This window comes from Bactrocera neohumeralis, chromosome 6 (assembly GCF_024586455.1).
Source record: "Bactrocera neohumeralis isolate Rockhampton chromosome 6, APGP_CSIRO_Bneo_wtdbg2-racon-allhic-juicebox.fasta_v2, whole genome shotgun sequence".
NCBI lineage: Eukaryota > Metazoa > Arthropoda > Insecta > Diptera > Tephritidae > Bactrocera > Bactrocera neohumeralis.
In genome coordinates this window covers 6,233,508-6,248,412 of record NC_065923.1, presented here as the reverse complement: position 1 = coordinate 6,248,412, position 14,905 = coordinate 6,233,508, and the positions used below count along the sequence as shown (strand labels likewise).

Here is a 14,905-nt window from a genome sequence, read left to right as displayed (position 1 = left end):
GAAAATGGACACTGCACTTTGTGGCAAACGCGCAGATTTGTCTAAACCAGAGTCACGTTCTTCTTGCTTTAATTGCATGCCGAAATACATATGTACTATACATACAGCAAAGCAAACACTTTCATATACATATGTATGTAAATAAAAATGATGTTGGAAATTAGTAAGTGAGCGCAACCAAATCCAGAATATCAACCACGCCATTTCCCTTCCGGCCGGCAACCGAACGCCTGCCCACGTGTGCGAAAATTGATTTGATTGCGTTTATTTCGCGCGTAAATTTTTCAACACAAATTTGCTTCCCCAGAACCGTGCGATTCACCAATAAACCGAAACTGAAAATTTGTGTGCACTTTTATTTGCATATTAATTACCTTAAAAAATAAGCAAAGTACAATAACCTATTGTATTCGTATGTATGTATGTATGTACATACATACATATACCTATGCATATGACTTCGCATTTTGGTATTTTGTGTTACTCATACGCCGTGTATGCTTGCGCTTCTATGCATTTCGAGCAGCCAATATTAATAAATTGATATCACTTACTTATACCGGATTGTTATTAAAATTGAAAGAAACGCACAAAGAGATCTAAATAAAGACACACACATATATGTATACATATGTATATATGTGTAATAAACTCATTTGGCTTACTGGGTGCATGAATCAATTTGTGGTTGAATATTTCGGCACTTAATTAAATGTATTTATTTATTTATTTATGCCCATAAGTTTGTTTGTGTGCGCTTAATTCGTTCCGCATTCGTTTTGCTTAATTGCACGCGGTTGTGCGGAAATTTTAACTAATATGTACATGTGCACAATTCCGGATTTTTTACATGCAAGTATGCAAATTTGTTTTTGTATTTGAGACTGTGTACAAAGATTTTCAGGGAGAAAAATATAAATTCAACAAATTGCGGATGTAAAAGCAAAAAATAAAAAATAATGCAAAATTTAAATTTATTTATTCCAAACAATTCCCAACAGTCATTGAATTAGAAACTGCATTATCGACAAACCAGTTTAAAGATTCACAATAAATAAAGCCAAAACTATAATTTAGGCAAACCATGTCTCAATTTGTATTGAAATGTTTCCCATGTGTGCTGAATACTTTTTTTGTTGTTTTTATGCTAACTTATAAAACTTTTCAGACTTTAATTAAAATAATAATTATAAGTAAAATGTAGTCACAAACTTTTCACACGTTTTCTCAACACCTACCTTTCACCATAAGCTTATTAAACACATCCAAAAAAATTTGACATTTAGCTAAAACTCACTACATTGTTTATCACCGCAAGCAGGTGTGAAGAAAATTACTTTAAAATCATCAATTAATACATAAATATCAATCAAAAATGGCTGCGAAAGTTTCATCAGGCAATAATAAAGTCTTCCAAGCGGTAGGTAGTGTATATAAGTTAGTATTAACTGCGATTGCAGTTACGAACTAACCTCACCCGGCCGCAGTATTGGTCCAATTACTCACATTTTCATTGAATTATACAAAAACAATGCTTTGGTGTTTATACAGGACGATGTGCACATCTCATTTGAAGACCAACAGAAAATCAATCGTTTTGCAAAGCACAATGCCCGTATGGATGATCTCAAAATGGAATTGGACATGAAAAAGAACGATTTAAAGAGTGTCGAGGAGGCACTGGATGAAATCGAGCTTTTCGACGAAGACGAAGAAATACCATTCTTGTTTGGTGAAGTTTTTCTCACACACAAATTGACAAAAACACAGGTATAACTTATATAAATACTTGTTTTTTATTGTTTATAAATTTATGAATTAACAAAAAAATATATATTTACCTTATTAGGAATTATTGGCTGAGGTTAAAGAGCAAACATTAAAGGAAATTGCGGCAATTGAAGTGAAAGCTAACGAAATCAAAGCCGAAATGAATGAATTAAAATCACATTTATATCAACGTTTTGGCAGCAATATTTCGTTAGAGAGCGAGGATTAGCTTGTGTAAAATTGTAACAGTCAAAAATTAGTAAGCAACTAATATTGATTCAAAGTAATGTCGAACATAATATTCATTATAAAATAATACAATATTAAAATTAAATTAAATATTTACAGTATAAAACTATTCAGTCTGAGTGCCAAAAATGAACATGAGATTGTCGCTTGCATTTTCCAGGCAAGCAGCCTAAAAATATAGATGTTTAATATATATAAACATGGTATTAAAAATGAAAATACCTCCAAGAAATTTGTGTCGAAAGGTGTCTTGTAATGTTTCCAATTTGTCAATGCATTTATGTTATGATTGCTTGGTTTTGTTTCCAATGTCAAGTTCTGTAAAAAAATAGCGATTTTGACATAATTACAATTTAACCATTAGTATACATTACTACCTCTCCATCACCATTGCAACTGCAATTTAAATTTTCGTGAGTTTGACATATAGAATAATCTTCTTGCAAACAGAATAAATTCGAAAGATCCTCAGCTGTAAACTTCATGATATTTTCATTATTTTTTCCAACATTTTGTATTACACAATCTCCCAAAGATAACTTCGCTGTCTGCCGTTGAAATATTTTCTCTTCAATGCAACCGGCAGTTACCAGTCGATATATGTGCACATCGCTGGTTTGACCATCACGCCATATACGTGATATTGCTTGCGCATCAATAGCGGGATTCCAGTCATTATCGAAAAGTACCAATCTTGATGCTCCTATCAAATTGAGACCAACGCCACCAGCTTTTGCGCTAAGTAAAAACACTAGAGAGTCATCTGAATCGCTGTTGAACTTTTCGACATTATTATTCCTTTCTCCTACACTGGTGGAGCCATCTAGCCGTAGACTTTTTATATTCAGAAAATCACATAAACCTTGTAGCATGTTAAGCGTTTTGGTATGATTTGAAACTAGCACACACTTTTCTCCATTTTGTATTGCTGACGAAATAAGGAAGTGTTGTACCAATTCTAGTTTCGCCGAATCGAAGGGTCCCATTTCCGTACAATCTGGCAAACAACGTTCTAAAGTGCGTGTCAGTAGATTAGGCGTTTTTGTACGCGCCACCAAGGAAGGATGATTGCAAATCTTTTTCAATACAGTAATTATTTGCAATGGCGTTAAATCTTTTAAAATTGTTTCCTTTCGCTGTGTGTAGAGATGAAGAGCTTTTTGCAACAAAAACTGTTGAAGCTCCGATGGTTGAACGAAACAAATATACTCATACTTTTTCGGCAAGTATTGCCCATTCACGTTCTGTAATCGTCGAAGCATAAATGTCTCAGAGATTTGCATAAGTTCTCTGCTGCGTTCAGCTGCTAAATTCTTTACTTCCGTGGAAGCTTCGGGGCATTGGCCTCGTTGCAAAGGAATCTCGAAATGTAAATGAAATTCTTCATAACTGCCCAATATGCCGGGATTTACGAATTCTATTAAAGAGTAGAATTCACTCAAATCGTTTTGTACTGGTGTGCCAGTGATTATTATTCGACGTGGGATGTTCAGCTCGCGGAGGGCAGCTACTATTTTAGTTGATTCATTTTTCAATCTGTGGCCTTCATCGCAAATTAGCATATCAAATTTTAAGCACTGGAATTCAGCAACATTTGAAAGCAGAAATTCATAAGAAGCAATTACAAACGGAACGTGTTGTTGCTTGGAATAGGAACACAACTTTTGCTTTCCTCCTACTACAAAAGCATACATACGCTCGCATTTTAACCATTTAGTCACTTCATTTTCCCAATTTCGTGTAAGACTACTGGGAGCAGCAATAAGAACTCGATGTAATACTCTTTCATCACCATAAGGTCCTCCTTTCAATAATGTATGCGCAAGAGTAAGGCATTGTAGGGTTTTTCCCAAACCCATTTCATCGGCAAGAATGCAGCCTCTATATTTTGGATTCTGAAAACCCATGACGCATTTATAAAGAAATGATACTCCATCTTTTTGATGTGGACGTAAAAGTTGGGTAAGTCTATATGAGACCTCCACTGCATGTATGGGTAGATTTGTAGGATTTAATATACCAATATAATTTTGAGGAGGAGACGGCAAAATGAAGCCCTCTGACTTTGTGATCCGCTTATTTTCACGGCTTATGAATATATTTGATTTTGCTTCGTTTAATATTTGGGGTTGATTGCTAGCCGCCACTTCTAATATTTCAATTTCCTTATCCCCAATTAACAATATTGCTCCAGTCACCAAATCAGACAAGTTAATGTTTTCCTCTATACCCAACTCCTGTCCTTTATCATCTTTAAGTACACCTCTCTTAATGTCAGAATCAACATCAAATACTCCATCTCCATTCCAGGTCTTATTTTTCTTAGTGGTTTTTTCGCGCCAAACGACATTAAATGATAATTTTTTCGTTAACTTTTTATCCTGAACGTTTTTTGTTTCACTGATTCGATCATTCAAGGTTTGATTCTCCAATTTATATGGGGTTTGGAAAAGTGTAGTTATCTTACCCTTTTTGCTCGCTTCCTTACTTTGTACTTTCTCCTCAGAATTCCAACGGTTCTCTGCATACTGTTTTCTTATAGCAAAATATTGGTTACCATCGGTTATTTGTTCCAGCAGTTCAATCTCTCTGCCTCCTACAATCATTTGATATCCTTCTTCCAAGTTATTAATCTCAAACTTTGTATTAGTACCCATATATCTCCCGGTGCTATCCTTAAGGACAGCCCGTGGTGGGTTCAGTTGCACTTCTAGTAAGCCATCTCCGTCCCATGTTTTATGCTTCTTTTTTGTCATTTCGCGCCAGACCACATTGAAAATAATTTTTGTATTAAAAGTATCATTATTTTCTTTAGTTGTTTGCTCTTCGAATTGAGTGCTTCTGTTCCTCGATGTGCCCCAACTTTGCTCATTCAGAGTGGTCGAACTTACTTTATCATCTGCGTCCCCTCCTTTTTCAAATAATTTATCAATTCTTCTACGTTTTTCGATTTCTCGCTCTTTAAGCATTGAAGGTGCACAAGACCTCCTCATTTTAACATTTAACAGGAAAGAAAAGTGAGCTCAAACTATACAATATTTTGAATTAAATCCAGCTGGAAAAGGAATAGTATTCAAAAAGTATATGTATAAGAAATAAACAAAAACACCACAGACTCAAATAGTAAACAGATCCCTTGCCAGACTATCGCATTCACCAGTTCGAACTCAAAAATCTTAAAATGTTAATTTTAATTTAATGTTAATTTTATATTCAATTAATAAAAATCTTCTAACATATAGTTGCATATTTTACGAACAAAAACAAATTCTGAAAGATTTAATTATATTAGTTTTATAAGTCGAATTATGTCAAATAGGGACTCAGTGTTATAATTGTCATTTGTAAAGGGGTGATTGGCAACCATACACGTGTTTTTATCTGCTCATTTCTTCTTGTTCCCTTTGCCAAGTTATTTACTATTCTATTGCCCTCAGTGAAGCCAAGTTAAATATTAGCCAAGTTAAATATTAGCCGAGAGGTTGCGTTGAATTTTTTAAATTTTTACTAAAATAACAGCTAATTTATATCAAAATGGTGAGTTTTAAATTCGAATAGTGTGTGTTGATATATTACAAAAAAAATATAAATTTCAGACCGAAGAAGTCAGTCCAAAAGCATTCCCGCTTGCTGATGCTCAACTCACGGCGAAGATAATGAACTTATTGCAGCAAGCGCTAAACTACAATCAACTCCGGAAGGGAGCCAACGAAGCCACTAAGACCCTTAATCGGGGACTTTCCGATATTATTGTAATGGCTGCTGATACAGAACCAATCGAAATCCTTTTGCATTTGCCCTTATTATGTGAAGATAAAAATGTTCCCTACGTGTTTGTACGTTCCAAGCAGGCATTGGGACGTGCATGTGGCGTATCTAGACCAATTGTAGCGTGTTCGGTTACAACAAATGATGGCTCACAGCTAAAATCGCAAATCCAATCAATTCAGCACGAAATTGAAAGACTTCTAGTTTAATGTGATAAACCATGTATTCAAACTAAGATGTACAAATAAAATATACTTTGTGAAATAAAAATATCTCTCATAAAATGAATTATGTTAATATTACTACCACAAAAATGTTTACTATTTTTATCTCTTAAAAAAAGATTTGTCGCAAGTTATCCTAAACGTTTAGTAATTATTTGGAATACTTACGTTGTATATCGATATACATATATCGACATTATACATATTTATCGGTGACTAGTTTGTTTTAATAAAAGTTGTAGCCTACTTTATTGAATGTTGGCATCCCTATTCAATAAAAATTTCCCACTAGATGTCGCTCTATATTGTCATTGTATATTTCTTTTTACCTGTTCTTCGCAAAGAATAGGCGACGTCTAAGCTTTGTCAGCACGTTATTTGTACGCCAAACTATCGTGAAACCTTTGAAAATATTCTCCAAACAGTGAAAAACTAACTTTCAGAATGGCGCAATTCGATTTAACAAGAATAAATTGTCAATTTTTGGACAGGCATCTTACTTTCCCGTTGTTGGAATTCTTGTGCGGAAAGGAGGTTAGAAATATTTCATTCGCTTTGTAGTCATTTTCTATGTATTTTTTTTTGTAAAATATTTATTATTTCTATTATTTTAGATATACAATCAACAAGAATTGTTGGAATACATCCTAGATACGGTCAACAAAACCAACATGATCGATTACACCATGGACACACGTAAACGTTTAAACCTTAGTCAAGAAATGCCGGAAGAGTTGGTGCAACGCAAGGCTGAGGTGCTGGCTACACTAAAGCAATTGCAAAATGAAGTAGCACCGATTATGAAAGCTACCGATATTCTTAAGAATGGTGAGAGCATGAAAGACTCCAAAACTTTTGTTAATGCTCTGCAAAAGGATTACAACTTTAAGGTGGAACATTTGGAAAGTGCATACAAGCTGGCTAAGTATTTGTATGAGTGCGGTAACTACCAAGAATCAACGTCCTACTTATATTTCTGCCTGATTGTGATGTCACCAAACGACAAGGTATATTGTTTTACATAATTTATGAATATTGCTAAGAAATGTTATATATTGCTTTTTTTGTTATAGAACTACCTTAATGTATTATGGGGAAAATTGGCAGCTGAAATTCTGACCTTGAATTGGAATACAGCTTTGGAAGATTTGACACGCTTGCGCGACTATATCGACAATGCCAATTTTACTACAATACAGGCACTTCAACAACGGACCTGGTTGATCCACTGGTCAGTGTTGGTATTCTTCAATCATCCCAAAGGTCGTGATCTTATTATTGATATGTTCTTGTATAAGCCTCTCTATTTGAATGCTATACAAACAATGTGCCCACACATTATGCGGTATTTGGCCACTGCTGTCATCATCAATCGTACGCGTCGCAACGCACTCAAGGACCTCATCAAGGTGATACAGCAAGAATCGTACACCTACCGTGACCCCATAACAGAGTTCCTTGAATGTCTTTATGTGAACTTTGATTTTGAAGGTGCTCGTTTAAAACTGCACGAATGCCAAACTGTGATTTTGAATGACTTCTTCATTGTCGCCTGTTTGAGTGAATTCGTCGAGGACGCTCGTCTAATGATTTTCGAAACTTTCTGCCGTATTCATCAGTGCATCACGATTAGTATGCTTGCTGACAAGCTGAACATGAAACCTAGCGAAGCTGAATGCTGGATTGTCAACTTAATTCGCAATGCTCGTTTAAATGCCAAAATTGACTCAAAATTGGGACACGTTGTTATGGGAACTCAACCTCTGAGTCCCTACCAGCAACTGGTAGAAAAAATTGATTCATTGTCTATGCGTTCAGAGCATTTGGCTGGATTAATCGAGCGTAAAAGTAAGCAGAAGAACCCCGAATCGGCCGACTCATGGAAATATTATTGAATATAAACGAAAAAAGTAGTCTGTAAAGTGTAACACAAACGAATTACAATTACGTACTAAGGGGTTGGATTTGCTTGCTAGTGTTCGGAAGGAGTAATATTTAATACAGCATAGAAAATGTATAATATAAATTTTTGTATGTACCACGCAAAACACAAAAAGGCTGGAATAAAACAACATCTATTATTCGGGCTGCATATTTGAGTCTTATTTTTTTCAATTCTCCAAAATTTTTACAAATAACTTATGTAGGAATTTACATCAAATCTTAAGCTGTAGGAATTTCCTTTTTTTTATATAAATACAAGTTTTGCAGTATTATATTTTAATTAATATTAGGACAAGACGAACATCAATTTTCACAATTCTCATTACTCTCACACAGTTTTTGCCATAGATTGCAACAACTTTTTGACAGCAAGGCGATTGTTTTTGTATTGAACCACTGGTTAAGCAAATGCATACCTTACAACTAAAATTCAATTGCACTATATTTTCACATACATATAAAAGCATATTATTGGAATTTTCAAACAAATATTGTATTATGTTAATTCTATACTAAAGGGCATAACAAATTGTGTTTTAAATCGGCGAAGCATGTATATTCCGCACAGATTTAGTATACACCTCCAACTCTTCCACCGCGTCAACCTTAAAGTCATCCAACAGGTGGGTGTGACCATCATCCTCCTCATGTCATACAATGAATTGCTATCTTGACTTTTTGGCACTGCCAGCACTCTTTCCCTTTTTAACGACCAACCAACTTCGCGTGGGCAAGTTTTGCAAATAGTTTATCCAACGCCGAACACACAACAACCACACAATGCCATATACTATACATATAATCGATTCAATGTAGTAGCCATCGAAGACAATTTTACATTCACCACCGGCGGCCTCGCATTCCTAATTAAACATTTATTATTTATGATATAAAATTATATTTCAAATAGACTTACCGATTTTTGTGTTTTTGTCAGACAACTATTTTGTGCGGCCACTTTTGGGTCTACATGGGTACACTCTTGCCATGTTAGTACATCCACCAACCACAAAACCACAGTGTTTGGCCAGTTTCCTCCCAGATTCGACAGTGTGTTGAGGAATGTCATGTATGTACCACCTACTGCAGGATCGGAAATTTTCGCGAAAAATGCCATTACAGCGACGAACATGCAGTAGAGGAACACCTGGTACAATGCGTAATTAACAATTAAGAGCACATAGTAGTAGATGGGTACATGGCCGTTCGATATCATAAAAGGTGTGCAATAAGTAATGATGGCCGCTATCGTACTAAAGACAATTCGATATGGTATGGCTTTCACATATATCTCCATTGGGCGTGGTCCGTGGGTATAACGGCTCACGATTAGTGGCAACACTATTTGCAATGGGATTATGGGCACAACCAGTAGCGCTAACTTCTCTTTTGGCACACCAGCATCGATTAATTTTAATGATGTGACTGCATCACAGGCGGCAAAAGTAACTTTGACGGTTAACAATATAGCGGCTAAAATTTGTATGGGGCGCATGCGCACCATGTCAAAGAGAATTTTGTAGCTCTCGCGTAGATTCAACTCGTGTTCATCGGTGTAACGTGCCGCCGTATGTGCATCCTGTACATCGTTCTCCTTTTTAAAGATCGCCACTAAAGTCGTCACTACCATGAAACAAACTCCCCAGAACCATAAAAATTCAGGCAATGTCACAAGTCCTGTATCCAACGGTTCTGTGCGTAGATAATTGTTGCAAAAGTCTTTTGATTCCAGCGCTATAAAGACCACATAGCCTAGAAAATAGCCAGCGGTTTGGCCCACACTATTGCATGTGGACGCATAACCAACATTGCATCGCTTCAACATAGTAAGCGCCCAACCATCTACAGCAATATCTTGGGTAGCGGCCAAAAAGTTAAGTAAAAAAAACAGCATGGTTAAGAATGGTACATTGGGATCAGACCCATTACCACCTAACCATCGTTCTACTTGCCATGATAGGAAAAGCATAAAGATACCAATTAGATATTGCGATGGAACCAACCATGATTTTCGTCTTCCAAATCGCCGAAAGTAGATGGAATCAACAATTGGCGCCCATAAAAGTTTCATACTAAAAGGCCAATACGCGAAGGAAAATTCGGCTTGCTGTTTATAACTAGCTCCACGATTCTGCAAAAGCATCGGAACGGCCGCTATCAGACCCAATGGTATACCTTGCATTACGTAGAGGAAGAAAAGTATGGCAATATTTCCGCGATCGCCGCGTATATCTGTTTTCTCATGAAATTCATCATTTACATTCGATGAACAGTCCGACGGTGGTGTTTCGACCAGCAATTTCTGCTTGTCACTTTCATCAGCCGACATCCCATTCGTTTCCTGTCGACGGCGCACAGTCATATTTCTAAAAGAACGTTTATTGTGATTAAAATTGTCAACGCTTTCAATAACCTACAATATTTACATTAGTTATTTTTGAAATCGATCACAGCGACACGTCAGTAACTTTCTGCCTTCTTACATGTATGCCCACTCTACAACGTATAGATTATAGGTTGGTGCATTTGTACTGCGTGTCAGAATTTATTCGATTGAATTTACATAAATTTAAGTTTTCATTACATGTAACATATGCACACAAATATCGTCCGTTTATTTGTTGCAAAAATATTTTCGGGATTTAGTTCACAAAAATTTATAAATGTTAATACACAAAATCTAAATTAAAACCGGAGCTACAACAAGAAAACCCAAAGCACTTTTAGAATACAATTTACCAACAATTTATTTTGTGCTTTTTTGTTTTGTGCTGAGAATAGGGTCGCCAATATCATAAGATTATGAACGTTTCATTTCGTAACCGATTACTTCGCAGAAACATAAAATGCGACTTTATTATGTTTTATTTGAATCCAAGTGTATAACCACACTTGGTCAATTAAGTCTTGCCACTTTTGGCAAAAGAATTATTAAATTATTAAATAAATATGGATTTTTACATAATGCTAATATATGATAACTCAATATCACAATGAAGAGAGAATTCCTTACAGAAAAAGAGAATAAGCTCCCAGTAAATATTGAGAGTCGGTACCTCTGGCCGACAGCTGTTATGCGGTCAATTCAATCAATTATTTGTTTGCACATTTGTTGGTAAATTACTCTGCTGCAGTTGCTATAAAATTGTTTATCAGTGTGAAATTAATCATTTTATTAACATGGTAATATTTGAAATTATATTGAATAGTGTCTCTTTATCTACTGTAAAATAGTAAGTGATACTGTGCTGGGTACTTGTCTTCCTAAATACATACGTAAATACCTACAAACGTAATAAAATAAGATTTGAGGGGTTTACTCGAAATACTCGTGATCAATGTAGTTCTAAACCGGTCGACAAAGGAAACAGGTGTTGCATGCATCATTTACTCTACGCAGGCTTAAAAAATAACAACTACATCAATTAAGGTCGCTTCAGGACCAATTAATGCACTTTAGATTGAATATGCTGATAGCTAACGTTTGTTGCACGCAAAATGGTTCCGGGTCAACGTGAAAAGTGCTTATTACTGCCACAAAGGAGTCATCACAAGCGCGACATCACGGATATATATTCCTCAACTGACTTGGAAACAGCAGAGGTTGGCAATAGTGATATGGATTGTAGTGATGAAGAGCTGGAGTATAAGAGGACATCGCAGCAGTATTATGGAAAGCACGAGTTTTCCTTCATTCAAATAATGATGTCGGGATTGCGTTGGCGAAAACGTGCTGTAATACGTATAATATGTTGTACAATGATATTACTTTTAATGTTAATGTCATTCTACATGCCACTTATTCCGAACATGCACACACGACATAGTAAGTATCAGTGTATATTATAAATGAAATACAAAATGTGCATTATTCACTATAGAATTCAAAAGTACAATATTTATTTTTAATATTTGTCTATTTGTTACAGCTGCACTACCGGATTGGGGCTTCAATACGTCCAGGAATTTAGCTGATTATGTGCTACCTGATAACAACACAGTGATTCTGGAACCTCAGCATGTGTGTCAAAATAAGTTGTTTCTACTGGTTGTTGTTTGTTCAAGTATACAGAACTTTGCCATAAGGTTTGATATATGCAAAATATATATACTCATGTTCATAAAGATATATTAATAAAAAAATAATTATTTCAGACAAGTCATACGTGAAACATGGGGCAACACATCTCACTTCAATATTGGCATGTTTGCGAAACTACATAAGCGTTTTGAAGGTCAATACTTGGAACCGTCGCCAGAACGTTTACAATACTATAGCAAATTCCTAAATCTGTCAACAAATGTAAGTGCTCTTAAAGTTAGAAATAATAGAATATTTTGACTTTGCTCATTTTTTCGATTATTTGAACATTTCAGGACACACGTACTATTCCTGTTGTGATACCGGTAAAAGTTTACTTTATGTTGGGTCGTCATGGACCCAATGCTGATCCGTCAAATGAAACATCATCACTTATACGCTCAGAGTTCGAACAATACGGCGATATTATACAAGAAAATTTCATCGATACTTATAACAATTTGACCCTCAAATCAGTGCTTGCTCTAAAATGGATGACTCAACGTTGCGCACGGCGATCGGCATTCTTTATGAAAGTGGACGATGATACTTTCCTAAATGTGCCAAATCTTCTGCACTACCTATTAGGTGGCACGATACCGCTCTACAACGATACTTTGGATTTGTATGACACAAACACATACCATGTGTTATTACCACGAAATCGCTTCAACATTACCAGAAATTACCTGGGAGGTCATTTATTTTGTTCCTCACGACCAGTGTCGTTGGTTAGCAATAAATGGTATATGCCATACTACATGTTTCCGGGCGATAAATATCCAAAATACTTGAGCGGCTCCGCATATGTTATGTCTGCCGACGTGGTACCACGATTATACCAAGCCGCTCTAAATACCACCTTCATACACATCGAAGATGTCTACTTAACAGGCATATGCGCAGAAAAAATTCACCTGCCCCGTCGTCACAATGCACTATTTAGTTATACTCGTGCCAGGGACTGGTGCAGTTTTCGTGGAAGCATCTCGCAGCATGAAGTGAAAGATGAGAGTATGTTGGATGCCTATTTATATGTGACCAATACGAGCTTGTATTGCGCGCCTCCTGCTAAATATATGAATAAGCGCTTGCATAAGCAAATCGGCTGTGTTTGAGTATATGAAAATTGAGACTGTCATGCGAATGTTATATTTATGTATATTTCGATTATTGTCGTATTTTAATGTTCTTTAGTTATTTGATTTTATTTTGTGTTTCGTTTTGTTTTCATATTTTGCACCACCGTTAAGAATGTGCTTCGCATTAGATTAAGTTGAAAAAAAAGTACGCAATAATATATACGTGTACATATGTATATACATATATAAAAGTTATTCTATATTCATAAGTATTTGAAAGCTACAGATGATTTTAAAAATATTTTAAATTTCCACTTAACCGCATTATATGCAACCTGCTCCACAACCATTTCGCACAAGTTAATCAAGTAAGCAAAGAAATAGTCCAAATACAAGAACAATATCAGTATGTTATTTTAATTACTTATGCATGTAGCTGTGTACGTCCCTAATCAAATCTACATATGTAAGTCCCAATACACGATTAGGCAATAATAGTTTTAACATAATTCAAGTTTTTACTAAAGTTTACCAAATTATTCTTATGGATTAAGCTAAAGTCTGTCCTTGTTTAACAAAGTCTGTCATTTGTTGTAAACTGAAAGTTCTATTCGTAAAATAATAATAAAAATGTAAATACATGGAAACATATCTTGATAGAAAGTGTACTATGTCGAATTAGTAAAATTTCGTGGCCGTCTTTTTAAATTTATAGTTTGTGAATTGTGCTACGACAAGGATATATTTATAATTATATACAATTGTAAAACAAAAACAAAAAATCGGGTTTATTGATTTATGGTTTATTTAAAAATAATAATTGTGATTTTCCAGCCATCTATATAGTTGAAATAATCGATACTCTGTAAAGTACTTAAAAAACTAAAATAGAGACACAGGCAGCCGACTAAAAATTTATAAATATTATAATGTCTATGTCTTTTGCACAATAAGGTTTATTCAAATTTACGTTTTATTTTAAATATATGTTTTTTTTTGATTATGCGAAAACAAATGATGATGTCACTACGTTCCGTGAATCACATATTAAACCAAGTTATATTGAATTTTCATTTTTTTTTAATTTTATCTAAATATTTTTCTAAAATGTTTCTTCATACATATCTAGATTTTAAACCGCTTTTTTGAGCACAACCGTTGGTCTGCAAAGCTCCTAGCCACCTTTTTACACTTTTTTGACGATGTTGTTGTGCTAACTAAATTTTTGCTTCCGAATTTTAGAAATGTTTATAAACTTTTTCAATTCTGAAGACTTCATTGGTTTCAATTGACAATAAAATCTTCCCAATTTTTCAAACATTTAGTGCACAAACATTTAAAAATAATACACCAATGGCAATAGAATTACTTTGACGCACTGTTGTTTGTTTTTTGTTTAAGCTCTATGAAATAATTAAGTGTATGTATGTATATTGTAAGTAAAAGTATTATGCACAATTGTTTAAATGTATACGAGTATTTCTATGTAACTTCACAAGTGAATAGTCCAGGTGTGTAACATACCTTTGTATTAATATGTTCATAGGTCAATGAAATAAAATACACATAAATGTTGCCATACTTTTAAATGCAACTGTGCCAAGTAGCATTGTTAAATGTTCGCTATACATTACATATACATTTATACTCAAGACACTAAAATTTCGAATTACACATTTTTGTTAAAAATTTCTTATAAAAGAAGTATATAAGATTTGATAAATAAAACATCAGAAGACGCTGGAGATTATGTCTTTTAATTAAGAAAGTATTGTGTAGACTGAAAC

At 34.8% G+C, this 14,905-nt stretch overlaps 6 protein-coding genes across 8 annotated transcripts in view; 4 read left to right on the top strand and 2 right to left on the bottom strand.

Moving 5' to 3' along the window:
• LOC126763083 (NHP2-like protein 1 homolog) overlaps positions 1–6,075 on the top strand; it is a 74,322-nt gene extending 68,247 nt beyond the window's left edge. Inside the window, exons 2-3 of the mRNA XM_050480284.1 lie at positions 5,478–5,556; positions 5,616–6,075. Coding sequence (XP_050336241.1) covers positions 5,554–5,556; positions 5,616–5,996 — 384 coding nt within the window. The 5' untranslated portion in view covers positions 5,478–5,553 and the 3' untranslated portion in view covers positions 5,997–6,075. The remainder of the gene's footprint in view (positions 1–5,477; positions 5,557–5,615) is intronic.
• Positions 1,274–2,263, top strand: LOC126763081 (probable prefoldin subunit 4). Of its 2 annotated transcripts, XR_007667550.1 has the most exons (4): positions 1,274–1,420; positions 1,552–1,770; positions 1,850–2,053; positions 2,119–2,263. XR_007667550.1 is itself a non-coding variant. In XM_050480282.1 (3 exons), exons 1-3 carry the CDS (start codon positions 1,376–1,378, stop codon positions 1,997–1,999), a joined length of 414 nt encoding a protein of 137 aa, XP_050336239.1. In that variant the 5' UTR covers positions 1,274–1,375; the 3' UTR covers positions 2,000–2,109. The 2 variants fall into 2 exon arrangements, 1 of the variants encoding a protein (XP_050336239.1); XM_050480282.1 differs by lacking the exon at positions 2,119–2,263 and having other exon boundaries at positions 1,850–2,109.
• LOC126763049 (DNA repair and recombination protein RAD54B-like) lies at positions 2,044–5,123 on the bottom strand. Of its 2 annotated transcripts, XM_050480227.1 has the most exons (3): positions 2,397–5,121; positions 2,242–2,337; positions 2,044–2,188 (listed from the first exon to the last, which is right to left on the bottom strand). In XM_050480227.1, the coding sequence occupies exons 1-3, from the start codon at positions 5,010–5,012 to the stop codon at positions 2,126–2,128; spliced, it is 2,775 nt and encodes a 924-aa protein (XP_050336184.1). In that variant the 5' UTR covers positions 5,013–5,121; the 3' UTR covers positions 2,044–2,125. The 2 variants fall into 2 exon arrangements, with proteins under 2 accessions (XP_050336184.1, XP_050336182.1); XM_050480225.1 differs by having other exon boundaries at positions 2,044–2,337; positions 2,397–5,123.
• A 264-nt stretch (positions 6,076–6,339) lies between the features above and the next one.
• On the top strand, positions 6,340–8,105 carry LOC126763067 (eukaryotic translation initiation factor 3 subunit E). Its single transcript, XM_050480264.1, has 3 exons — positions 6,340–6,545; positions 6,626–7,018; positions 7,085–8,105. The coding sequence occupies exons 1-3, from the start codon at positions 6,456–6,458 to the stop codon at positions 7,904–7,906; spliced, it is 1,305 nt and encodes a 434-aa protein (XP_050336221.1). The 5' UTR covers positions 6,340–6,455; the 3' UTR covers positions 7,907–8,105.
• LOC126763058 (acetyl-coenzyme A transporter 1) lies at positions 8,090–10,697 on the bottom strand. The gene is made up of 3 exons (XM_050480241.1): positions 10,382–10,697; positions 8,872–10,321; positions 8,090–8,818 (listed from the first exon to the last, which is right to left on the bottom strand). The coding sequence occupies exons 2-3, from the start codon at positions 10,315–10,317 to the stop codon at positions 8,621–8,623; spliced, it is 1,644 nt and encodes a 547-aa protein (XP_050336198.1). The 5' UTR covers positions 10,318–10,321; positions 10,382–10,697; the 3' UTR covers positions 8,090–8,620.
• Positions 10,698–11,044: 347 nt separating this feature from the next.
• On the top strand, positions 11,045–14,863 carry LOC126763063 (beta-1,3-galactosyltransferase 1-like). Its single transcript, XM_050480258.1, has 4 exons — positions 11,045–11,781; positions 11,885–12,041; positions 12,111–12,258; positions 12,333–14,863. Exons 1-4 carry the CDS (start codon positions 11,454–11,456, stop codon positions 13,152–13,154), a joined length of 1,455 nt encoding a protein of 484 aa, XP_050336215.1. The 5' UTR covers positions 11,045–11,453; the 3' UTR covers positions 13,155–14,863.
• The last annotated feature ends 42 nt before the right edge of the window (positions 14,864–14,905 follow it).